General features: G+C 29.3%; 1 protein-coding gene across 1 annotated transcript in view; it reads right to left on the bottom strand.

Moving 5' to 3' along the window:
- Nucleotides 1-621: 621 nt before the first annotated feature.
- The window catches only part of Appl (amyloid-beta-like protein), a 66,601-nt gene continuing 39,680 nt past the window's right edge, over nucleotides 622-27,542 (bottom strand). The window contains exons 11-20 of the mRNA XM_080160027.1: nucleotides 17,808-17,869; nucleotides 12,527-12,601; nucleotides 10,805-10,876; nucleotides 10,340-10,450; nucleotides 6,361-6,502; nucleotides 5,964-6,056; nucleotides 4,396-4,482; nucleotides 4,004-4,153; nucleotides 3,687-3,805; nucleotides 622-2,489 (exon numbers count right to left, since the gene is read on the bottom strand). Of these exons, the coding sequence (XP_080016153.1) occupies nucleotides 2,330-2,489; nucleotides 3,687-3,805; nucleotides 4,004-4,153; nucleotides 4,396-4,482; nucleotides 5,964-6,056; nucleotides 6,361-6,502; nucleotides 10,340-10,450; nucleotides 10,805-10,876; nucleotides 12,527-12,601; nucleotides 17,808-17,869 (1,071 nt within the window). The 3' untranslated portion in view covers nucleotides 622-2,329. The remainder of the gene's footprint in view (nucleotides 2,490-3,686; nucleotides 3,806-4,003; nucleotides 4,154-4,395; nucleotides 4,483-5,963; nucleotides 6,057-6,360; nucleotides 6,503-10,339; nucleotides 10,451-10,804; nucleotides 10,877-12,526; nucleotides 12,602-17,807; nucleotides 17,870-27,542) is intronic.

Raw genomic sequence — 27,542 nt, 5'->3', positions numbered from 1 at the left:
ATTTTTTTTTAAATAGTGGTTGAGTGGAGGATCTCCAGGTAATAAAAGATATAATTATACCTCTTAGGATCATCTTTTCCAAAATAACTAAACACTTCTAAGCGCCTTTCTAGAAATTTTAGCATTAAAAATTCCGTTATTTTGCTAAATAGTGTGTTTATCCTTTTTACCTTGAAACTCCCTTGGCTATTTTAGGGGTGTGTGTCTGTATCAGGAGGGTTACCTCTGCACTGTAAAGGGAAATGGGCACTTGAAGGTGTGTTTTATTTCCTTTGTTTTCAAAGAATGTTGAGGAGCTCATACTTTTCTGTAAATTTTTTTTCTTTTTTTCCTAAAACTGACTTTGTCCTTCCTTCTATTCAATATGGGAAGTGAAAAACAACTGAGAGTCTGCTCAGAAACTCATTTATATGGCCCGTCTTTACTTTTTTAAAATTTACAATCTTTTAAGGTCACATGATTTAATTAGTTAACACACGTGAGAAACCCTATCTAATCTCTTATATTATTTGATACTTTGTTAAGGACTTGGTTTAAGTCATAAATAATATAGGATCAGACATACCTAGAAATTAGGATATATTGTAGCTTTGTAATATGAACAAGTATGAACACACTAAATTCACTTAAATATTTTATTACAAAAAGCTGATATATTTGATAAATTTAGCACTGATTATATTACAATCATAAAAATGAATAACTAATTGGAAACTGAGTATTTTTACTTAATTTATCTCCACCACTACCCAGAAAGATGGCCAAAAATTATGTGCAACCCCAGCCAACGCTTTTGGTTTCCTATGGCTAAAATAGTGGATTTTTATAAACATGCTCAATAATTGTTGCAAAATTGCGCCAATTATTTTGCAATTCAAATAAAAAATCCGGCAAATGTTACTTAATATATCATCTAAACTATATCATTTATATTGAAACACTAACAGTTTGAATTTGAAAATCCTACAAAAATTCAACGACTAACTATTAATTAATTAAAGTGGAATATTTTTAAAAGAATTGAGCTGACCAGAAAAAAAATTTAATAATTAGATTTTAGTCAAAATTTTTCTATGATTTTTAAGAACCCAACTTTCATTTTTTTAGTATTTACATCCTTTAAAAATTTTCAGAAAATTGAAATGTTTAATAAATGTAAAATTTTTCTAAAGTTTGTATTCCAAAAGGGCAAAATTGTGGGGGTCTTTAAATCATTAGTATAATGTCCTAAAACTTGTTTTCTTTAAAATTCCCTACCATTTGTATGTAATAGGCGGAAAAAAGCTTTACATAACAGTAAGAAAAATTTTAATAAAATAATATCATAAATAAGAAAGCTGGTTTTATGCTGAAATACACAATATAATATTCATTTTTGTAAAACTACTTACATTTTAATATCTTTGAAGTAAAAAACTCCAATGTTTAATATTTAAAAGTTTAATTGAAAGAATAATAAAATATTGTATATTTTAGCATGGGATTATTAAATATTGAAGAATATATCATCCATCCTACGGTTTATATTAATATTTAGTTTGGAAAGAGGAGTTGAAAAGTTTGGTCGATATTTCTATCAAGAAAGAGAATGGAATAAAGAAAAAGTGGACAAAAAATTACAATATTCTTTTGATAGCCATAAACTTTCTTATTAAACATTTGAGGACAGAAAATTTTGTATTTTTTGTATTTATTTTACCAAATTTTATTTTTATATTTTTAGGATTTGCACGGAATTTTCAAAAAAAATCCTTCAAATGTTTTATAAAAGTATTTATGGCTAAGTGCGTATATGCTCTATGGACGAATGGACATTTATCTAAATTTAAAATTTTTCAATGAAAATCGGAAATTAAATGAATGATTAACTAAATATTTTAAAGCTTTATAAGGGAATAAAAAATTCAGAAAAAAAATAGGTTTGGTCCATTTCTTTAAGCTTTGCCGTGATTAACATTGGAAAATTTTAATTTAGACTTACAATTATTTTTAGTAATAGAAAAAGATCATATTATTAATCTTTCTCCTGGTGAATTTTTTTTTCATTCCATATTTTTTTGTTATTTTTTATGGTACTTGTTTTATGTCTACTTAAAATATCTATACCTACAGTTGACATGTACATTATGTACAATTTAGTTTGGTGTACAAGTTATTAGTAAGTATAATTGTAGTGAATAAATAACATTTTCTTCCTAACATTATCATGTAGATTAGATTTTAAAGTGAATTTTCTTTTTTTAAGAAGATAGTTTTAATCAAAAGATGTTTGTTTTGATTTGTAAAACTGAAATCTTCTTTTATTTTTGCCGCGCCAATGATTGTGAATTTAAGCGCTGGCGGTCTCAAAGTACTTGTAGGTGGGGTTCTCATATCCGTTGATCTGCATGTTAGCCATGTGTCTCTCCTCAGGGGAGGCGGCTGTGTCCACCTCGATAAACCCGTCCTTGGTGCGACCAATCTTGCTCACCAACTGCTGGTGGGTGTACCTGCAAAAAGATGATTAGATGCTGTTACAAAGTGAAGTAAATTTAACTTTTAAAAAGACATGACGAGACGTACCACTTTTGTCAATTTCAGCTAAACTGTAAAAGGAGCAAAATTTAAGTTTTGAAAAAATCTTGTTTTCTTAACGCCTAATCTAGGTTATGTTAGAAGAACATTGTATGGGTTATTCCTACAGGTGCTAATAAATGCCTTTTTCTAAAACTTTATTTATTATATAATTGTAACTGATTTGAAATTTTGTAAGAAAAATCTTTATGAAAAGAAGGAACTTTAGATTATTAATGAAAAAATACATTTTTAAGCCATGGAATTATGCAGCTTTTTCTAGATGATAAATATTCTTTAAAAAATCCGAAAATTTTATCTTTAGATTTGTAATGATAGCACATTTACAATACATATAAAAAATAAAATAGTCTGTTATCATTCATCTACTTAATCAAAGTAAAACAAAAATATTCAGCTATCCTCAGATTTCCAATTAACAGATATATTTTGAATTTATGTCACTTTGACTTCAGAAAAGCGTTTGACCAACCGCCATTAAGTTGTTTCATATATTATTATTTAATCAAAGAAGTTTACTTTTCTATATTAGGCTTAGACTCTTACATTCATTTAAGATCGTGAGATATTAAAGGCGCCTAATACATAGTACAATCTGTACACAGTCAAATAAAAATCTATGCGACCATCTGAACATATGCTGTTAATGTAAAGCATGAGTAATGATACAAATAATGAATATGGAATATTTTTTACTGCACCAAACTAGAATTGGAGTGAAGAATACATATTTAACAAGAATATTATCATTTGAAGTAGTAGAGCATAAAGTTTTTAAATTTATAACTATCAGATCATATAATATAATAACTTTTTTCTTCTTCAAATTTAACTTTTTCATGCCACATGGTATTCTTAATAGTAATGCTACTTACATTTCCTCTCTTAATTTGGAATAACTTTGTAATTAATTGCATTTACGCCTTTTTATGATTCTTATAACAATGCTGTATTTCTATTGGATATTTTCTTTAGTCTAATTCATTTTAGGCTTTTTCAAACAATACTTTACATAACCTACCATAATCCTAAGAATGTAGGTTTTATTATGCTTGAATACTAAAATAAGAAGTTATTCTAAATCTTCTCTTACAAATTTTCATATTTTTTACCTCGAGTTTCTGCGCCTGCTGATGACAACGCCGACAATGATTGCGACCACAAGGGCGGAGCCGGTCACCATCAGGATCAAGCCCAGAGAGCTTCCGGTAGATTCAGCGCCACCAGCAACCTAAATCGGTAGATATTTTGATAACTAGAAAAGTGGTCAGGTAGAAAGATATAACAACTGAAGGATAATATTCGAGATAGAATATAGATAGATTAAAAATAAGGTCTACTCATTTAGAGAGATAGATAAGCAAAGTGACATATTGATAGACAAATAGGCTGAAACAAATGAAGAAAATATCAAAGAAACACATGTTACCTTAACCCTGCGGAAGGTGTAGCTGCCCTGCTTGTGGCTGAAGTCATGAGACTGGAGGTGAGAGGCCTTGGGCTCAACATGCTGCTCGGCCTTGCTGTCAGAGCTGCTGCTGCTGGACGACATGGAGTGGTGGATGGCCGTAGCGTGCACCTGGAAAATTAAATTCTAATTTAAAAAGGATGACTTATAATTTGCCACCTAAAGACCTAATGGACGGGAACATCTTTCCTGTTAAAAATGAATAAATACATTATTAAATGTATGATTTCTTTTGTTTTTAAAAGTTGGATGTATTTTTCAGTGAATCTTCAAACACATCTTAGAGTAGTTTTAGGATATCAACCTCCAACCTCAGAAGTGTTGATAACTACATAATTAGATAACTGTCGTACCTCAACTTTAAGCTTCCTTGTGTCCTCTCCGGGTTGGAGGTCATCCTTGTCTCCAGAAGCTCCAGTCTCAGCCTCCATTGTTGTATCCTTAACAAATGGATCCATATCAGAAATGAAAATACGTGAACAGTATCAATACATAACTCCAAGATGTTAACTTTAAACATACTTTAAATAAAAGTGGTATAATCAAAAACGTATGAAAACATGTATTATACATTATATCTTAAAGAAAAAGACAGTGGGCTATAAATTTATATTTAACACAAACATATAAAAATATGTTTTATATGCAGGTATCTTAAAGAATAAGACATTGGGCGATAAATTGGTGTAAATCCTCAATGATGGAAATGAAACTCCTTTAACTTTTTGAGTCATTTAATGACAAGAGCATGTTTAAACAACTGTTAGTACTGGTATATTTAAAGAACAGCGTCCCCTCCCTCAATGATTAAATGAAAAAAAATCCCTTTAACTTTAAAAGCAGAAAAAAATAGTTATATAGAATAGAAAAAAAATGTTATATCCCTAGCTCCCTTATATATTAATCCATTATGAAGTGATTAAATATTGAAACGGGAACCAACGCAATATTCTCAAAAGTTGAACCAACTTTAAGAATGTTGAATTTTAGAAATATACATTATTATCTTGTACTTATTGTTCAATTTTTCATAGGATAAGACAAATATTGATAAACTAACTAACCTAATTTATCTTTTTTTAAAAACCTATTTTATAAGTATTAAATTTAATTAATTATATAATTGAAACTGCTGCTTTTTGTCAGGCCAAAATTATCGTTGTTTTGTATTGTATTGTTTTTTTTACGAATTATTAGCTGATGTATAAAAAGAATGGAATATTTTAAGAAAAACAAGGTAAAAATGTTTTCTTCGATTGTCATTCTTTTGCGCGCAAAAATATTTACTGTGTGTACTTGAGAACTTTGCAATTTACTAATTTTAAATTTTTAAACGAAAAATTTTTTACATTAATATATGTCCGTCAGTACACTCTCGCAATGGATGGTTTTAAAAAACTATTTTAGATAATTAATACTTCTTTGGCAATGATGTTTAATCTACTTATCTTTAACAAGTATTTCATAATTTTAGCAAGATTACACAAAATCTGATATAGGAATTTTATGTATAAATTTGATGAATCCCTATATCAAACTATCTGTAAAGCTACTAGGATTTTTGTTTATCTGAAATGGAAGGCTTCGCATCTATGGACATTGTCATCCTATTATAATTTCAAAATGCATTTTTTGATGCGTTGTAAAGTACTAAAGTAAGTTTTAACTGAAATTTATTCGTCAAATGTCACTTGAAAGAAAATAAAACTTTACATATATTTTTATATAAATTTAAATTCAAATTTGATTGGAATTTAAAAATAGTAGGAGGAAAGTGTAAGACAATTAACTTTCAACATATGGATTATATGATGTTTGACAGCTAAAAGAACAGAGGTTTAATACAAGATTATTTTTTTGGGGTGGAGTTGGAGATTAGTTGATATTTTGTAAAGTCTATTTCTAGTGTTGGTTTGTTTACCTGGGCCTTATCCATGAGTGTGGTGGTTGTCTGTTCTACGCCAAGCCTGGCAGCCTCTTCAGCACCCTTCTCTTCCTTCCTCTTAGCCTCAACCTAAAGAAAGAAAGCTAATAAAGTTAAGCTTATATCTATTATTTTTGTCAATCTTTTTCCTTTGATCATAAATTTATCTTTTAAAATATTTGTAAGATTACAATTTTTTCTATACTTAATTGTATCTAAGGGCGGGCGGAGAAAGTCATGAAAATAGCCTAAAACCAACCTAGGATATTTATAAAGCTTATCAGAAAATACAAACCAGCATTTTCCGAGCTTCAGACAAAAAGCTTACTAGTTTATATTTTAGAATATTTTTTTATTTTTATATCTGTATCTATCTAATTGTTTTTCAGCTCACCTCAGACTTGAAGTTGTCAAGCATCTCCTGCTCGTGCTCCCTGTCCATGTTGAGGAGGGGAGCGGGGGTGTTGTCACGTGACCTCAGGGCAACGATGTAGTCCTCCATCAGGGGAAGAATCTTCGTGTTCAGCTCGGTGTACCTGAAACAAAAAGTTAGGTAAATTCTAAAAAAAATAGGCAAATATGTTTCAACTTTGGTTTATCAGTTAAAACTGTATTATAAAGTAGTAAGATCTAAGCAAAGATTCAGGATATTTGGTTCTACTGTGGAAGCTTAATTTATGTCTTACATTCGTTATGGCAATTGGCCCCCCACCAAAACAAAAGAAAAACAACAATTGAGACTAAATGAAAGAAAATTACTCAGTAGAATGACAAGTGTACTTTAACCACTAGAAAAGGGGAAAATTCAAACAGTTTTTTTTGGATATGCTGCTATGATTAAATTTAAACCATTTAAGTCTAGTTATTTACAATTGATACTGTACATAAAAATAAAAAATTGTACTCGCAACATTAATTGAAATTAATGTAAAAGAAGATAATCAAACCACCTTTCTCTAGAAGTTAAGAAATGTAGAAAGAAAGTGAAATAAGAAACTGAAAGTAATCCGCTAGCTGTCAAGGAAAGGGACGTTTATTTAAATTTAAAAATTAATCTTGTAATGTTATGATTGAATTAATCTTTGATAGTGAATAATTTGCAATTAGAAAGAGATTTGTAGAAGATTAGGGGAAAGAAAAGGATATCAGAAACAACCACAAATATTAAAAGATTAAAATTGTTAAGAGCTTATCCTTTCTCTGTGTCTGTCTGTAAAACTCACATGTATTAGTGTTCATACAAAAATGATATTTAAAATTAAGGATAACTAAAATATCAATTTACCTTCCATTAATCTATCTCTATAACATAACTATAAATATTAATTTATTCTTAAAAATGGTGTATTTGATAGATGTTAAATAATGGTATACATATCTAATAGGACAGGGTCATTTTGTAGCTTAGCACACACCTAGCAAAATGAGTACAGCTTTTGGAGATAGAAATATTCCTTGGGATGAAATAATAAACGGAGAGAGATACTAAAATCAAACTATAAAAGAATCCTAATTAGTTTCTGAGATCTTAAATGCTTCTTATATTTATTTTTATTTGTTATTTTGTTAGAATATCTTGTGTAATTTCTAGAAGGATATTGAACATCAAGATAAACAAGATCAAATTTGATAAATGAACAACATCCAGGCACAAGGAACAGTAAAACTTTTTCTAGTATGGATTCGAAACCGATTATAATCCGGTGGATTAGAACCGGTTTTCAGCCAAACTAAAAATTCACGTCTATCTGTCTATTATACGATGCGATAAATAACTAATATCATATGACAACAAATTAATCAATTACACCCACAGGTGGAAGTGTTACACTTTAGGTTTTACATTTAAACAAAACAACTACCTTTGGCAATGGAAAATAAAATAGTAATATTGAAAATTAAAGATACAATTGTTTATTGAGTTGCGCCCGTTTATGTGCTAATGTATTTTCCTTTAATGATTATACATAGCTATAGTAATTACAATAGATCCGATATTTAAACAACATTAAACCTATAGTCATAATTGGTGTTACAAAAATAGGCTTTAAATTGTACATATTGTTTTAATTTGTTAATTTGAAAAAGAAAACAATCCCATAAACGTGGTAAGGTTTAGCAATAAATAAGCAAAGTTTTTTAGTAAATAAGCTCCTTAGCTTATACAATACAATTACATGAGAGAGAGTGAGAGAGTAGAGAGAGAGAGAGAGAGAGAGAGAGAGAGAGAGAGAGAGAGAGAGAGAGAGAGAGAGAGAGAGAGAGAGAGAGAAAGAGAGAGAGAGAGAGAGAGAGAGAGAGAGAGAGAGAGAGAGAGAGAGAGAGAGATAGAGAGAGAGAGAGAGAGAGAGAGAGAGAGAGAGAGAGAGAGAGAGAGAGAGAGAGAGAGAGAGAGAACTTTTATTGAAGAACATAAATATTTTTATTTTAAGAAATTTCTATTATACTATTTGTTCTTATGTTTCTTTTCATAAAAAAAGTACTTTAGTTTTGATTAAAAAATATTTTTTTTTATAATTGTTTTTTTTATAAACACTCAAGAATTTAGTCTATTTTAAGCTGCGTGAAAGATGATTTAATGAAACTTTCCATGAAAAAAAATCAATAAAATTTAAATAATTTAGAATATTTTAATTTGTTTTAATAAAATAAATTAGGTTTAATGATATGCTACAGAATTGCAAAAAAAACGTTACGCATTACACAGCAGCAGTAGGAACCCTTTTTAATGTTTTTAGACATGAACCTATCACAATTCTAACAAGATGAATTTAATTAAGATCCTACTAAATTAAATATGCCCAAGAAAAATACCTTAACCTTTTTAAATCCATTTGGGGGAAGGGGGGGCATTGCCAAATATGAAAAATAAGGTTGTCTTTTTAACAAAAACGTTTGTGAAAAATATTATACTGAAAAATAAGTTATAAAAATGTTTCATGTTTTGGTTGGCGATAGAAAAGAAAACAATTACCAATATCTAGTTTACTCATCAAACATAAAGTGTTTTTTAAAAAAGATAAAATTTTGTTGATCTGACATCATGCACAGTCTAATAATAGATCTATAGTATACATAATGTATATACGATAACTACCTCACCCCCTTTTACAATGTCATTTACGTCTGCTAACAAATTATTATCTGCTACTTGGCTTACCGACACAATTGGTTGTTCAACGACCCAATTGAGAGTCGGCACAAGGTCATTGCGATGGGGAGAAACAGTTATCTAACCCCTTCCCCCTCTAGTGTTTTTACTCTTATGGTGGTCATTATGTCAAAATATAAATGTCATGGAAAATTATATCTTGTACATGAGCAGAAATTGGTTTACCAGATGCCATATAACCTAAACCATTAAAAGTATGTCAGTCGACTATCTTTTTTTGTTTTTTTTTAGTTTTTATTACATGCACATTGGTATCTTTTTTTTGAACGTTTTAACTTCAAAATATTTTTATTCAATTATGGCATTGCTTTGGCATGCATCATTGTGTAAACACTGTAAAACTGTCATTGTTTAGCCTCTGGTAAAACTAAACAGGTCAAAACTAAAACTTTGCTCTTACCAGAATCAGGACAAAATATTCAACTATCTTAACCATGTTATGGTTGCTTCATAAAAAGTTAGGATACTTATCTTTTTTAGTAAATAATCCTCAAAAAGTTTATATTAGACGTATAGATAAACAAAATAAGAAATACAGTTTAACATTACATGAATTGAATTGAATTATTGATTTTTATCACTGAATATCAGTCACTAATCCTAGCACTTACAACAAAGTTTATTCATTTATGGTGGATTTTTTTTCTTTTTGTCTGGTTTCTTTGACTAATAAATTTTTTATGCCTTTCTATTTACGGGGAGGTAGACATATTTTATTGATTATAATCATATGATGCTTGTGTAATACTTTAACAACAGTTTTTCTTTCTCCTTTTAAACTTTAACTCTCATTGTCAAAACTTATTTCTAAAATAAGTAACAGGATGTCTATGAGTCTAGTGTGTGTCTATCTGTCTGTCTGTGTGTATTAAAGGATCTTGCTGACTGCCGATCCGATAGGGTTCTCCTTTTGAAGTGTAACCGCTAGTTAATAATAAATAATAACTATCTTAGTCTAATTAATTCACCAACAAGCAACCAATTAAGTTTTCTTTGTACTTTTATTTATAGATACTAATTATTTTTTTCCTAGGTAATATCATCTAATGACTTACAAAGTTATCATACTTTTTGTCTTATAAATCTATTGATACCAAATGAGAACAAAGAATCTAAACTATTTATCTATCTAACTTTTTATGATTTTAGGAATGGATTGACAACTCAATTGATGTCTGTGAGGATCTATCTATCTATTTACCTGGACAACATTTGAAGAGATTCATTAACCAATCTGTCAATGTCGGCGAGGTGCTCAATGGTGATCTCTCTCTCCCTCTCGGCCTGCTCCATGTTGATCTCAAGCAGGTGTCTAGAAAATTAAATTGATGTTTTTTCTTCTGCCAAAGCATTAGATTATTTGATTTTCAATCAATTCTATCTTAATAAGCTAATAAAAAGCCAGATTTTACTTGAAAATTAAATAGGAATCTTATTGAACCAATCGAAAGAATTTTCTAACTTAAGTAACCAATAGGTAGCCATTATTGCACTTTGAAACAATAGGGTGTCAAGAGTTTATAATTTAACCAATGCAAAGTCTTTAATGTTAATTTCAACCAATGAGGGGCAATGTCTAATCCAATCTACCAGTATCATGCTAGCTTCAATTTATTCAACCAATAGCAGGCTAGTTTTCACTAATTAACCAATAAAAATGATGTACCTGTAATGCTGGATGGTATGGTGACGGTCCTTGTGCATGGATCTCAACAGCTTCTGTAGGCATTTCTGAACTCTAAATACAAAACAAAATCTAAATAAATTAATCTTTATCCTTATCTAAAAGTTCTAGGATGCGTGTCAGTAGCATAAGATCTCACTAACTACTAGACCGATATGGTTCTCTTTTACAGTGAAACTAATATAAAGGTCCTCAGAGGCCTCTAGGGACGTAGCCGCTGGTTTATTATGATATTGTTATTGTATTTTAAGTGTAGAAATCTCTCAAATTTTTCGGATTGTAAAAATTTCATTATTGATCAAAGTATATTACTTTACTTCATGTCATGTCAGATATCCAATTATTTATTTCATTCTATTCTTAAAAATAAATAGCTATTGATAATAAGATTTTAAAAATAGATTTAAAAAGTTTTCTTAACAATTAAATATGAAATTTTCCTCTTAATAATGAATGGCAAGCTGGTAAATTTTCCTTTCTTTATTATTTTGACAACCAAATAATTCTATATTTAAGAAAATAAAATATTAAATCTGCACAAAAAGTACCATATCAATTTCCATGAAATTTAAATCTTTAAAATTCAGTTGCAATTAAAAATTTTACTTTATCGGCAAAAAGATTGTAAGATAGGATTTTCTTTATCTAATAGCAATATGGATATTCCATTAGTTATACATGCTAAAACCAATACACTAATTAATGATATACTTGACTTGAGTAAAATAAAAAAATAAGAACTAAAAGTTTAGAAACTAATCATATTAAAAATAAATAATGCATATAACTTGTATAAATTACAATCACATAATATTTTTGAGAATTAAAATAATCCTGTTGTAGGTGTCAAAGTAGAAGAGAATGTATATTATTATATTATACAATAATATTATTGTTTTTCTTTACTGTAACATTTCAAGTGGAATCAAATGTATAAATTAAGTGATTAATAATTTTCGTATTTTATATTCATAAAGTGCTATATCCCAAGTAAATTCAAAATTAGTAGTGATTTTCATTATTTATTATTAAACTTATACCCTATAATATATAATTTAAAAAAAACGAAGAAAAAAACACCAACTTTGTATGATTCAAATTTTTTAATTTTCACCTTTTCACTGGTTGTGTGTTTAAGTATTTGTATGGGGGGAGAGAAAAGAGCAAAAAATGTAAAGTTTGGTGCTTTCTAGTTTTAAACTTGATATACAATGTTGGATTGAAAAAGTTGAAACCACAAAAAAAGTTTGTTCAATGCTTGTTGTATGTATAATATGTATACTATACATGTATACTTTATTTCCTTCTTGCTGAAGCAAACATAACAATATTTATATATCTACCCATCTAGCAATCTGACTAAGTATCTTTTTAAGCATTGTTACTCAGTGGCTTTGAGTTATGTAGATGAGAATTTGAGTTTGACTTGTGTTTATTTTAATTTTAATTTAATACTTATCATATTTTTAAGAAAACTCCTAATTAAATTTACAGAGAGAAAGTGTCTTTCATTACAGCCACGTATTGACACCTGACCTACTAAAAATAGAACATATCTAATGAGATAACATGTCAACTTGATTTGATTCATTATGGAGCGAGCCACAATAGCTTTACTATAGTTATTACTCTATTTGATAAGTCCTATAATTCAAAATATGAATACAATGGTTGATAAAACCATTTATGTATCTGTATCTGTACCTGTGGGTGACGGGAGGATTCTTGTTGAGAGCGGCTGTGTAGCAGTTCATCGCATCCTTCTTCCTCTGGTTGATTCTGAAACACACACAAAAAATAATTATTTGTATTGAAATATATTTGGAACTATCATATATTTCCAATCTTTACGTAGACTAAACAACGTAATTAATATCTATAAGTTTGTTTTGGTAACATTTACGCATTCTTATCCCAAATTTGAATAGTAAATACTAAATTCATTTATTTATTAGGATAGATAAGAATCTTTGGTAAAGCTTTGCTTTTGGGTATGTATAAATATTACCATTCTTGTATATTTCAGTTTACTAACAAACAATATCAATTCATATTTGACAAAATATTTTAGTTTCAACAAAATTTTGTGGCTATTTAAATTTATATGTATATCTGATCTTTAAAGGGTTACTCTGTAGTTTGGTTTATTGCATTTATAAAGTGTTTTAATCTGGTGATCTCTAGAGATTAGACAACGGATTTTAGCATCCCATCTTAAACTTGGAGGTTAAATTTGTCAGAGGTTAAGGCAAGATATTACCCCTCCCCTTGGTCATCATTATTAATAAGTTCAAAATCTTTAGCTATTACTTTGATGTCTATCTTATACACATATTTAAAAGAACCAGTTTTGTGACTTTAATTGCTGAATTAGTATATTTTTTACAAATCTCTCTAGATTAAAAATAGATCAAGAGACACCAGTAAAGTGTTACTGTACCTTTAAATCAAAATTGAGTTGACTTTAAATTGTATAAATTGAATTTGCCCCAATCCTTTCTATATCAAGAGATACATATGTATATGCCTCTACAAATAGGGGCAATATACACAATTTCATGCTGAAATTTATCTTAAGGCTATATATGCTTAAGCTAACCAAATACAGTAATTCAAGCACAATATCTTCAAAATAAAACAGAAACAGATCGGGAGGTAATTAATTGAATTTGATTTGAAAATCCAAAATAAAATTTCATAAGAGGCGATTGAAATATAGCCAACAAGAAGCACCATAGAAATATGTCAATGTCAGAAAGATGTAAGAAATTTTGTAGCACCTTCCAATCTACATAAATTGTATTAGTAGTAAATAAATAAAGGTACCTATCCCATATAGAATTACAAAAATGATAGTAATGGTATATCAGAATGTAAGTGGGTAGCATTACATAAATAACTTTAAAACATGAATTGCAATTTTCAAACATTTAAATTTGTACTTGAATAAAGAATGGAATTGTTAAGAATAAAAACTATTATTTATTACTATACTTTTTAAGCACTATACACATGGAAAGATTTTTTAAATTGTTTAATCACAATATCACTTTATTTCAAATATAATTATTCGCATTAATTGGAATAACAAACAACTTTTAAGTTGAAATAGAGAAAAGTAAGTTTAAATAATAAGAAATAAAAATTAAATCAAAATATTTTTTGTTATGCATTTTAATACTTATCTTTTTTGACACACCAAGATTGAGAGAAAATATCTAGAGAAAAAATATTAAAAGAGGAAATGGCCTGGGGAGAAATAGCTGGGTAATAAATAACCCAGAAATTTCATCTGCAAAAATGATGACCTTGATGTTATAATATTGCAAGAGACACACATCATATTAATATGGTAAATGTACTGTACAACATATTTTTATATCAAAGTTTTAGGGGACAGGTTCTTTATAACCTGACAATTTTCCAGATTTTTTATACCATTACATTATTTAATTAGCCAACATTAAGACTATCTCTAAATCTTTATATAATTTGTTATTTGTTAACAATTCTATTTAATGGCCAAACAATTTACATCAACTATTAAAATTGTATGTTAATTAATTGCTTTTCAGTTTGACTACCAAAAGACCTACTAAACCAATCATATTATCCTTCATCTAAGATTAATCTATATTATTTAAGAAGATAAGATAAAGATAAAGACAGTCCTCTTAAAAATAAAAAATGTTCTATGTCATGTTGCTACAGAACACAGTTTCAGAGAGCAAAAAATAATTCTTACACGAAACTGCATTTTGGATTTTTGGAAAAACTTAAACAGTTTGGATAGATAGATAAGCATATCTAAATATTACTAGCTTAAAAAACACACTTTCTCGTATATACAATAAAAAATTTTGCATTATGCTTACAGAGCACTTGACTACAAGAATGTCACACAGTAGCACCCCTTCCAGATATTATGACTACGAGAAAGCCACATATTGTGTCCTTCCTTCCAGACATTAATGTCCATTAAATATTCTTTTCAGACAAATACATTCAATATATCAAAATATTATTAGAGAATGTATTTATTTCAGAAGCCCCCATTAATCCCCCCACCTCCTCCTCCCGGATAAGGCCTTTCCCTAAAACCAAAAGTACTGTACACCCTTGGTAAAATGATCTATGTATGGGGGAAAAATGCATTATGTGTTTGGGAACAAACAGACAAACAACAACAAACTACCCAATTTTACTAATTTCTTACATTTAGTGTTTCCCATTTCTCAAAAGAAGAGTTCATGTTTAGGATATATTGATGGAAAGAAAAATATTTAGATGGGTAACTGGATAGATTGTTAGATATTTAAATAAATGAATGGGTACATATATGTAGATAGACAGGTTAGGACAATTGACAGATGGATAGATTGATATTTAGGTAGAAAATAGGTAGATAAAGACCAAACCCAATTATAGATTATAAATGATAGGATTTCAAATAGATAAATAATAAGACTGCTATACTAATTAGATACAAATTGGAAATAGTTAAAAAAAGATCCATAAACTATATTATGATAAAATACTTCTGAAAGTTCTAGATAAGAGAGAAAGAGTGGAACTATTAATATACTACATTATATACATTATTTATATTCAAATAGATTATCGACTTCAGCCAAGTTTTCCAATAATCTAGAAAAACAGAAGAAAAAGGATTAAATACTTTAGTTTTCAAGTAGAGCATATATGACCCTATTTTTTTTTTTTAGAGAAACTCTAACATTTCAATTTAGTAGCCACGTGGGGCATCATTAACATAACTTAACATAAATTCAAAAAAGCATATATCCTATTTTATTTTTGCTAGTATAAAAAAACCTTGGGAGGGGGAGGAGAAGTTTCATTGCTCAAAAAAAGGTATTACGCCAAAAAAGTTTTTTCGAAGAGTTGGATTTTTCCAGAAAAAAGTAACAACGTTATAACTATTCATGCTTTTTTAAAAAGTTTATTTTTATAGATAATTTTGGGGTATAGTCCCTTTCGTGGCAACACCCCTTAAGGAGCGATTCGTCGTATTTTTAAAATGGCTTTTAAACGACATTTTAGGTTATATTGGGTTAGGTGATTGCCCCGCAGGGTTAGACAATTGGCCCCGCAGGGTTAGAGCCCCCCCACAGGTGCTAGAAATAGGAGAAAAGCTACTATGAAAAAACGAAGAATCGCCCCTTATGGGGCGTTGCCACGAAAGAGACTAAACCCTAATTTTGGCCTTAGAACACAAAACTCTAAATAAAAAAAAATAATTTTTCTTCCCTATTTTATTACATTTATACATGCACACACACACACACTAATGCAGTGCAATACTTTTTCATCTACAAAAAAAATGTTCCTTCACCCTACAGAAATGAAACTAGTTGGTTACCAGAGACAAGTGATACTATAATGAAGAAAATTGTAACACGCGACAAAAGTTATTGAGGGATTAAATGAGTACATCAAAAAGTGAGGGGGGAGGGGGCTGTGGTCTCTATCTAAATTTACCCATTTTCATTTTTAAAAGTACTGTTTTCTTGTTGGTTCATAACACCTTTACTAAAAAAGTAAATAAAGCTCCCCAGAAAAGGAGAAGCTAATAATTGTAGTGCAATGGTTTAAAGATTTAAGGTACAATTAGACAGCCATTCATTTTAGATTTCAAAATATGATAAAACATATAGTTCTCTTTACATGGTTGGCTAAATGTAGTATATATACTAAACTTTTTTCCATTAACATATCCCTGTATCCCGGGTCATTTTTACTTTCCATTATTGGACAAAATCATGTTTGCAGAAGGGAAAAGGAAGAGAAAGAGAGAGAAAAATAGGAAATTAAAAAAGAAGAAGGGAAAGAAAGGAAATTAAAGATAGAAAAGGGAGAGAAAGGTACAGAGGCATTATATACTATGTAGTGAAGAAAAATAATCCCCGTAGTGTAAAGAAAAAAGACTGCTAATAAATCAGGAATGCATTTCATGTGGTACAGAAAAGTGTGGGAAAATGGAAATAAAGAGTAAAATATAGAGAGGGAGATATGGTTTAGGGGCCCAATTTAATTTCATAAAGTAAAAAGAAAAAGAGAAAGAATATGTGGTAATTTTCCCCTTATAATTATCCAAAAATTGTTCAAAATTTATTTTATTTCATCTCTACATAAATATTTTATTATCAATATGGAAAAAAACATCATTTTCTTATTTTTCGTAGTGTAACTTGTCTATAGCTAGAGTCTGGCTGTCAGTTAATAGGTATGCTAAACTGTATAAAGATGTCAATAGCTATTCTTGGTTTTTCTTTTCTAATGGACTTAAATTATAAGATGTTTTCTCGTATTCATTCGAATCCGGTGGATAGGAACCGGTTCTCATCCATACGAAAAAACTATGTCTAGCATCATATTATATCCAGCTTTCTACGAATATAAAAATGTACAATCATAAGATTAAAATCAGTTATTTAGCCGGTGCCTTCGGCACCACGGGGCTAAAAAAAACTCGTTTTAATCTTATAATTGTTATATACATTCTATATCCACGGAAACGGAAAGCCGTTTATAATACGATGCGAGAAATAACTATTTTTAAATTGCATTTAATACGCATTAAAAATGTTAATATAATTTGCGTTTTATTATAATGAATATTTTTTCATTAAATAGAGTGTGTTTTTGGCAAAAACTAAACTTTTAGATCATTAATTCTCTCTCATAAAGTAGATGAAAAAATATACACCAAAAAAATGAAGAGAAAAATGAGCTTAAAAAAGAAAATACAAAATGTTTCCTAAAGGTCGAGTTTAATCATGTAATGTTGATATTATTTTACACAATTTTTGTTTCATTCTATTCTCTAAACACATATAATTTATACCCCTTTTAATGGAAATTTTATTTTTCATTTCATTAATTTTAATCACTCCATATCTTTGATTAGTATTTATATACACCTTTTTTTTTAGTTTTTATCTAAAAAAAATTACAAAATGTTTACCTTGAGATGACTCTTTGTTGGTGCATGGCAAGGAGTTGACGCTTTTCAGCCTGGCTTTCCTCCTGAAAAAATAATTTTTTACTACAAGCTATAACAAAAGTACTTCAAAAAAATTCACCGAAGTCAGTAAAGATAAATGTGTAAATACAAGTATACGGACATAAATATTGACAGAGAGAGTGGGCGAATCAAAGCTATGTAAAACTTGTTAAAATGGTTGTACTGATTAGCATATTAATTAACATACTAAACATTTGTTTACAGAACAAATAAAGGGGGAAAAGTAAATACAAGCAAATAAAAAGAAAAATTTACAATAATAATTCAACATTCACTTTGATATTTCAAAGGTATAAACTTTGGGAATGTTTCACTAAAAGTGGTTTAAGAATAAAGACAAAATATAGATTGATGGTGATCTGAAAATGACCAAACAAACTATTAAAATAACTAAATGTATATCTTCATTACTGTAAGGAAAAATTAAAATCTTATAAGGCAAAAATAAAGGAAAATATTTGACCAATCTCTGTGCACGTATCTGTTGAATACACCCAATTCTGTATTATCCTTCCATTACAACCTCGCATTTTCCTTTAATTGTTGCAGTATCATTTATTTATTTTCAACAATTGTACAGCATTCGTTTTGTACTTTTTACAAATCTCATCAATTTTCTTAACAAATTCCAAGTCTATATTATGTTAACGTAATACATTATTTTTATTTAACTTAAGAATATTTCATTCAAAGAAAAATTTAATATTGCCTTGAAATTTGTACAAAATATTATTAGTATAAACCAAAAAGCTAATGAAAACAAGTACAAGAGTACATATACAAAAATAGGAATCAATTCTTGGCAAAAGTATTTTTCCTATTTTCCTAATATGTGTTCAATGTTCATACAACAACAATAAACATACTTACATACAAGCTATATTGCGTGTCAGGGACAAGGGAGTTACAGAGTTGGATTCTTGTGAAGCTTTATTTTTATGTTATATAATAAGCAGGGACTAATAATATTCTCTTATTTTATTCGCGGAGGAGCCCCTAGTATCTTGGAACTGGATGGCAGTAAAATAGCCTCAAAACCATCCCAAGATTTTAATTTAAAAGCAAAATTAAATACTTTCCAAGTAAATCTTTCCAAAAATAAAGAACTTAATCGGTTCAGTGGATAGGGAAATCAAACACAAACAAAAACTATACTAAAGTATATAATAGGATAAAGGGTTTTAATAAAAAGCCTAAATTCAATTATGCTGAAATTATACTAGAGAATACCAAATAATAAGGCAACATCTAAAGCTGAAAACACCTTAATAAATACTTTAGCAAGCAGTTACATTTACATTAATGCTTAAATGGATTAGAAATCTCATGGATATAGAATATAGATTAAATAATAGTTTAATAAAGAAATTTATTTTATCAATTAAAATCAATTGGAGCGAAACAGTAAACATAAACAAGTTGCATTTTGTTTAAGTAAGATAGTACAATTCAGACGTATCGGTGGTTTCTTTTAAAGTACCTAGTCGACCACAGAAAACCCTTATTTTAAAGTAAGATAGGGGGCAGAGGGGAGTTTTATCGTTTATTACTTTACGTCAGGTTAGTTTGTGTACTGGGAAATGGATAGCCGCGCAAGTATAAGCCCAGCAGGGTTAGGGTTTTTCTAATTTTATAAATAGAACCACATACACAACTATTATATATACACACACAAACACAAACAGACACAAAGTATAGAAATGACCAAGGCTATTTATCTTGTAAGGACCAAGAGATAGAGAAAAAAGAAAGAAAGAGAGAGAGGGATGTAAAGAATAGCTGACACTATTTGCATTCATACAGTGTGCTGCGTTTTTCTTTACAGGGATAGAAAAGATTAAGTTTGTCACAAAATAATCTTCCAAGAGATAGGCACATGGCATATACAGTAAAAATACTTTACCAGTATTTACCAAATGAAGATAACAAATAAATAGTATTTAGTCCAACCAACTAAGTTTTTTTTCAAGGTTTTAACTATCAAAAGGTTGGAAGAAAATGTTTCTATCTTTTTGAGTCTAATGTGTTTATTCCCTTTTTTTGTATTTTTTAAATCAAATTTAAATACCTATTATTTCTGTACTTTTTTTGGTTATTCTTGGAAGCTCAAAGCATATATAACTACTATATAACAGGTAAAATCTAAACACAACTACTATATATATTTACTTTTTTTGCCTTATATTTTTCTGCCAGCTAAAAATTACACAAAAAATGTATTGTTAAATTCTCAATTTTGATCAAGTAATTCTAAAAGTCACAAGTATATTACGGAATTTTACTAATAGCAAGCAATAAAGCTAGAGGCAAAATATTTTTTTTTTATTAATACTTATATGTAAAAGCTTTGCTTTATATACCCTAGCTCAGCCTACAAAGTATATACATGTATGTAATACATTGATAAATATCTATTATGCTTTGGAAACTTATTACCTTATTTATACCGACACAATAATGGTCTTAATGGGGCAAATTTAGAATTAGATTTTCCTAAGTCTTATATATTCCTTCAGATCTATGTAAGGCTAAGAAAACCATAACATTTATGCTTTACCATTTAAATCCTATACCATATAGTTGATATAAACCATTAAAATGTGCATATAATGCATAATAGACGACAAAAGCAGTTAAAATTGTATGTCAACAAATTGTTTCTTGGTTCAACATGATGATATAGTGTGTATATTATGTATGCTAAGCAGATTTTCTTTTTTCTCTCCGCACCTGCCTAGTCTGCCTACCTAGCACTAGTCGCCGGAAGGAAAAAGCAGTTTTTTGAAACAGGCTCTCTGAGATTATTACAGATTCTGATATATACATATATAGACTAATGAAAAATGCAAAAAACGAAATCAAAAGCGTTCCTTCTTGGGAGAAAATCCGGGAAAAAGATTTTAGCTATTTTTAACCTAAAATTCACATTGGCAAGCCTGCATAGAAGTATATATACAGACATTTTAAACATGTTATTGCTCAGCACCTAGAAGTGGTAGAAAAATGCTATGCATACCATTGGAAAGCCTATAACCTCTAGTTTCCATATTGGTATATAACGTTTTTGTACTATTATTATTTTTTGAGCTATCCTCTGAAGTATACACAAGTTTAATAAATGCAGTTTTTTCTTGAATTTTAAGTTTGACACTTGTTACACAAACCTTTTAAAAATTATATTGCTTAGCACCTAGGAGTTATATAATTATTTTATATAGGTATATTTTATATTTTGGGTGCATTCAATTTTAGCTTAATTAAAAATAGTCTTTGAAATGTGTGTGGTTTGACATTGTAGTAAGATCCAAGGAAGGAGGGGGGGGGGGGGAGTTTATACACTTATAGGCAATAAAATTATGTATAAAATTTTGCTCTGGATGTTTTTGGGTTTGTTGTTATAGTTATTTACATGATTCTCTTTGTAAGATCTCTTATATGATTAAATCTACCAGTAAAAATATTTGAAATTGAATTTTGGCACTATCCTTCTAGGGGCTAGTGGGGTAAAACAGCTCCAAAACACTAACATCTAAGGTCTGAATTTATTTTTAGAAATATCAAGCTCATTTTTTTGTGCATATTTGAGCTAAGTAGCCACTAAAGATTTCATTTTGGCACTTTCCTTCTAGGGGCTAGCAGTTTATAACAGCCCCCAAAACACCAAAATTATAAGTTATGAGCCTATTTTTAAAGATATCAAGATGATTTTTTAATTTAAAATTTATTAACATAATTAAGATACATAGCCACTAATCTTTCTAGGGGCTAGTGTGGTAAAACTGCCCCCAAAACTACTAAAACTTTAAGTTCTGGGCCTTTTAAAAAAAATATTGGGCTGATTTTGTTAAATAGCTGGACTAAATAATCATTCATTAAAGTTCAACATAATATCTTTGAAAATAAGCTCAGAACTCCTAATATTTGTATTTGGAGAATGTTTAACCCCACTAGACTCTAGAAGAAAAGTGCCAAATTGAAATCTGTAATAGCTACTTAGTTCAATTATGTGAAAAATGTTTACATTAGAAATATTAGCTTGATATCTTTTAAAATAATCTCATAGCTTATAATTTTAGTGTCAAAAAATAAAATTTTTAATGTTTTACAGGTAGATCCAATCATATAAAAAAAGAATCATTTGATAACTATAACAACAAGTCCAAACAGCCAGGGCAAAATCTTTAGTGGCTATGTATCTCAAGTACAAGAATAAATTTTAAATTAAAAAAATCATCTTGATAGGCTCATAACTTATAATATTTGTGTTTTGGGGGGTGCTAAAACACACTAGTACCAAGAAGGAAAGTGGAAAAATGAAATCTTTAGTAACTACTTAGCTTAATTATGCAAAGCAAAGTTTACAAAAAATTAGTTTGATACCTCTATAAACAAGTTCAGACCTTAGATGTTAGTGTTTTGGAGCTGTTTTACCCCACTAGCCTCTAGAAGGATAGTGCCAAAATTCAATTTTCAATATTTATTCTGGTAGATTTAATCATATAAGAGATCTTACAAAAAGAATCATGTTAATATCTATAACAACAAGCCCAAAAACATCCAGAGCAAAATTTTATACTGAATTTCATTGCCAAAAAAAAAGTATAAACTCCCCCCCCCCCCCTTTCTCCTTGGTTCTTACTACAAACTATACACATTTCAAAGACTATTTTTAATTAAGCTAAAATTAAATGCACCCAAAATATATAAATATACCTATATAAAATAATTATATAACTCCTAGGTGCAAAGCAATACAATTTTTAAAAAGTTTGTGTAACAAGTATCAAACTTAAAATTCATGAAAAAAATTGGATTTTTAAAACTTGTGTATACTTCAGAGGATAGCTCAAAAAATAATAATAGTACAAAAACGTTATATACCAATATGGAAACTAGAGGTTATAGGCTTTCCAATGGTATGCGTAGCATTTTTCTACCACTTCTAGGTGCTGAGCAATGACATGATTAAAATGTCTGTATATTTCTATGCAGGCTTGCTAATGTGAATTTTAGGTTAAAAATAGCTAAAATCTTTTTCCCGGATTTTCTCCTAAGAAGGAACGCTTTTGATTTCGTTTTTTGCATTTTTCATTAGTCTATATATGTATATATCAGAATCTGTAATAATCTCAGAGAGCCTGTTTCAAAAAACTGCTTTTTCCTTCCGGCGACTAGTGCTAGTAATATTTATTATCCCTCCACACATATACAATATTATTCAGTTGGCATCTAGAAGTTATTTCAGTAGGCTATTCTGATTATCTTTTCATTATGAAAACAATATATTTCAAGACCTTCATCATACAACAGCCGAGAAAATCACATTTTTGTTTAGTTATGAATCATAATAATTAAAAAAAACGAAGCTGGTAAAAGTGCCCCGTAAAAATTAAAAATTATACTAGTGTTTAGTTTTAGGGATCTAAAGGGATAAGGCTACAACCGATAATTGATGCACATCCCCAATAAGAACACACAAAATTGCCCCTTCTCAAAATTAAAAATAGGGGTTGAAACGTTGGAACACTCAACTTAATAAACCAGCAAATCAAAATTCAGTAAAAATCCCCAAAGTTGTTAAGCCAACGAAGAAGAAAATGTTATTGTAAAACTTTGGAGACTAGTTTTATCAAAAGTAGATTAGTCGCTCTACTCAACAAGTCTTATTTCAGTGTCTACACCAATACATATACACACTAAAAACAATTAGGAATAATAAAGAGAGGCCTTTTTATTAAGTACAGTCAGGTCTGGTTAGTCTTTATTATTTCTCATATATAAATCAAGATCTGGTTGGATTTGCTCCGTTTCTACCCTTATGATAAAGTAAAAAGATCCCTGTATGTCTGTTTGTGTTTACCGAAGGATCTCGCTCACCACTGAACCGGTATGGTTCTCCTTTGCAGGGTAACTTCTCATAGGTCATGGGAAGGTTTATAACTACTTTTACCCTCCCAAGATAAATCGCCCCTTAAAAAAAGAGAACCCCTAAATTTTTTAAAAAATTTTTCGTGTTAAAACGACAATTGAAAAGGGGGAGGGACTTCTCCCCCCCCCCACCCTCAAGGGCATCTAGGGGCGTAGCCGATATTACTCAATTGTGTATTAAATATAGGTTTTGCCGTAAGGCTCAATTATTGTAAGGACCAAATTATGAAATCTCCTCTAAAAAGGTTACATTTTCCTGAACAGTGATGTAGATTGGTCCGGCAGTTCACAAAATTTTACATGACATATTCATTCACACAGCTTTTACTTTGCGGCATGGGATATCATTCTTTTTGCATATTAGTTTATGAATCTAAGTATGTATGTATGGATGGACAGAAAAGTTTTCAGACAACCCTTTCACCAAAACACACAAAACACACATACACACAAACACACACAAACACACACAAACACACACACACACACAAACACACACATAGACACACACACATACACAAGAAAGAATATTTTTTTCCTAGTCATGGCTGAATATTTTAGGTCATCCTATTCTATTATAGATTTTTTTGTCTGGAGCTTTAGGTTTCGATAACTACTGAACTGATTGAGTTCTCCTTTAGACGCCTTATTAAAAAGGCATATGAATGTTTAGTTTTAATCTTATGAAATTCAAAATATGTTTACATTACTTTATAATATTCGTTGAATCCGGTTGCGACCATAAAGCTATGTCTTACTATGTATTAATATGATATTATTTCACAGAATCCAACTTCTTACTGAAAAAGAAGGATCAGTACTTTGAAGTTAGTATCATATTCACATGACAAGATTAGCTTAGATATTTAGAAATTTTTTTTTTGCTAAACATGCCCTTTAGAACACTCTTCTAAGTTTGAAATGAAGAACATAGCTTAATGTTTCTAGATTGAACGGCTTGGTTTCATGCTCTGAACTGTGATTGGTAATGCATTTCTGTTATTGTGTGTTGTTAATAAAACTTATTCAACGTGTAACTGACATATTTACACCCACCAATAATGCACAAATATTTGGATGGAAAATGTATTTTTAACAATACGAGGCTCTAAATTATCATAGTCTGTTCGTCTGTATATGGTAAGTGGAGACGAGTAAACAATAGCTGCGATTTAGGAAAAAAATTTATTCTAAGAAATTGTATCTCAAATATAATTATACTATTTTAATCTTTATAAGGTTCTATGTTAAACACAGAAGTCCCAAACATCGGAGTGGACAGTCGACACTTAACCTATTTTAGACCATCTTATAGGTATTTTAAATGCCCAACCCCTGGTTCTATTTTAAATCATGATTTTTTTTTGTTTTATCAATGGGTTTCTTTTCAATGATCACAATCATTCTGGTTTTAGGATTAATTTTCAAGCATTCTCTATTTGAATAACATAAATACTTTGAAAATTAGTGCAGTACACGGATATATTCAATAGCTATGAAGCAAATAAGGAGCATAGCCAATAGTTGACTCACTTTTTAGATTGGACTGTATGTCTATTAGTGAGTATAATCCTTGAAGCATCTTTTGGTATAAAAACAAAAAAAACAAATATATTGTATTAAAGAGAGGCATAACTGCTAAAAATGCTTACTTATTAAACAATTCTGCCTTCAATGAATATAAGTTTCCCTGTTATACTCAAAATTGGATGTATAACACTTTGGTTTAAAATTTGGCAGCCTATGAATAGGTCTACACCCTGCCTCCAGAACCTGGAAGCTGGAAGGGATAATTTGCTGGAATACAGGGATATTTACACCAACCATTTATTATTTTGCTTAAGAAAATTGCTTTAAAAACCTTCGCTCAAAGTCCAAACCTACCCATTTATTATCAAGCTTTACTATTATGTACAACATTAAAACCATGAAAGAATAATTTATCCTTCATTGATATATTTCTACATCCCATGATCCAAAATATGTATTTATATGATATAAATGTCCATTCAAAACAATAAAAACTGCATATTTTATTTAAAAATACCCAATATACATATATCTAAAATATTTTCCTTTCGTGCTATCAATCATTTTATTCTCTTTAGTTCATTTTCATTTTAAAGGCATAAGTTTGCTTTTTATAAAATTTTACACTTCACGTATAAATGTTCATTATACACATTAGTTTCCTAAAGATAGGGAAGGGCAAATATACCAAAATACTGGGATATAGCAATAAAGAAAAAAAATATTCCTGAAGTCCTTAGCATGAAAATGTTTTTATGATGGTTTTACTAAGTCGTTTATATTCAATGGACCTTTCCCTGCATTCTGTGGATAAAGCTTTTCATTTATATTGATACTCATTATGAGTATAAAGGGAAATAAAATTGAAATTCTTATCATGAATTCATTCAAGGACTAAAATGAATATAACACACACACGGACAATTTTACGTGAATTTTATTTTGTTAAATAGTAAAAGGAGTACCAATGTGCATTAAAACAATAGTTGGGGAAATGCTTTAGCTTGTAAAAAGCATAGCATAGTTAATATAGCAACACTAAACCTGTAAAGTAGTATTTTTGGAAGAAAAAAAGACATCATAAAAAAATGTAGACAAAATCACTAATATAGCATCGAATGCTTTGCTTATATCAAGCTTACATAAAAATCAAAGTTACTAAGAGGATAATTATTCAATATTATTAAAATATTGATAAAAAATACAAAATTACAAACTCTGGATATATGTACCTGTCCATGGATGTACATTGTACTTTAATGTTATGGAAAGTTTTGTTGCAATGACACAGTAAAGTGAATGTTTAATTACATAATTACAAATTAGCAGACAAAATTATGTATGTATTGTAAATGTGTGTGTATGTTCGAATTAGTGGTAGGTTGTGAGGGTTGGTGCCTAATAATAATATAATGTTTGTAATTATTTCTATCAAGCTAATTTGATATATGTATATCGTATAGTATACATTTTACTTTTCTATATAAAGTACCCAGTGGTTATGGGAGCAGCCGATAGTTTCTTTAATTAGAAAACCATTATATCCTGTTGAAACTATTTTTTTTCTGTTAATGATATCATAAATAATAAATCATTTCAGTTAAAAATGTCTGGAACTTATTTCTCTGTTTTCAAATTTTTAATTTTTACAATTTATGATTTTTTTATTATAGGAAAATTTAATCAACATTTCCTGATTTAATTTAATTTTCTATGCTAGTGTATATTCTTTGAATCATGAAAGGTTATCATATAAAACCAGGTATACATGGTATTGTAAGTGACAGATAGTTTAATAAGGGCTCAGTAAATCGAATGAAATCAATATTAATAGATTTATTCGCCTTTTGAAGCATTTTTAAAACAGATTTTTCCCTTCAGATTATCAATTTATTTTTTTTGTCTATCTCAGTATCCTGACATGAACTGGCATATAAAAATTATAGTGATAACCTTTAATTTTTCCAGTTACAAATATCAAATAAGACTATCTATAATACAAAGTAGAAAAATGTCTGTCCGTCTGCCTGTCCTTCCGTCTGTAACCACTGTCTGTATCGGTAACCACTGAACCGGATTCTACTCTTCAGTATATATCTATTGGTCATGTGGTGGTTTCAAGGTATTTTCTTGGGGGGTTGGACACCCTCAACCCCTCGAAAAATGAAAATTTCCCCCGCCACCAGATTTTTTTTAAAATTACCTCATGGGGCAAGC

The sequence above is a fragment of the Acartia tonsa genome, chromosome 1 (assembly GCF_053477335.1).
Source record: "Acartia tonsa isolate MP-2025a chromosome 1, ASM5347733v1, whole genome shotgun sequence".
NCBI classification, from domain to species: domain Eukaryota; kingdom Metazoa; phylum Arthropoda; class Copepoda; order Calanoida; family Acartiidae; genus Acartia; species Acartia tonsa.
Note: the sequence above shows the minus strand (reverse complement) of the source record. Positions and strands in the feature narration are given on the sequence as shown.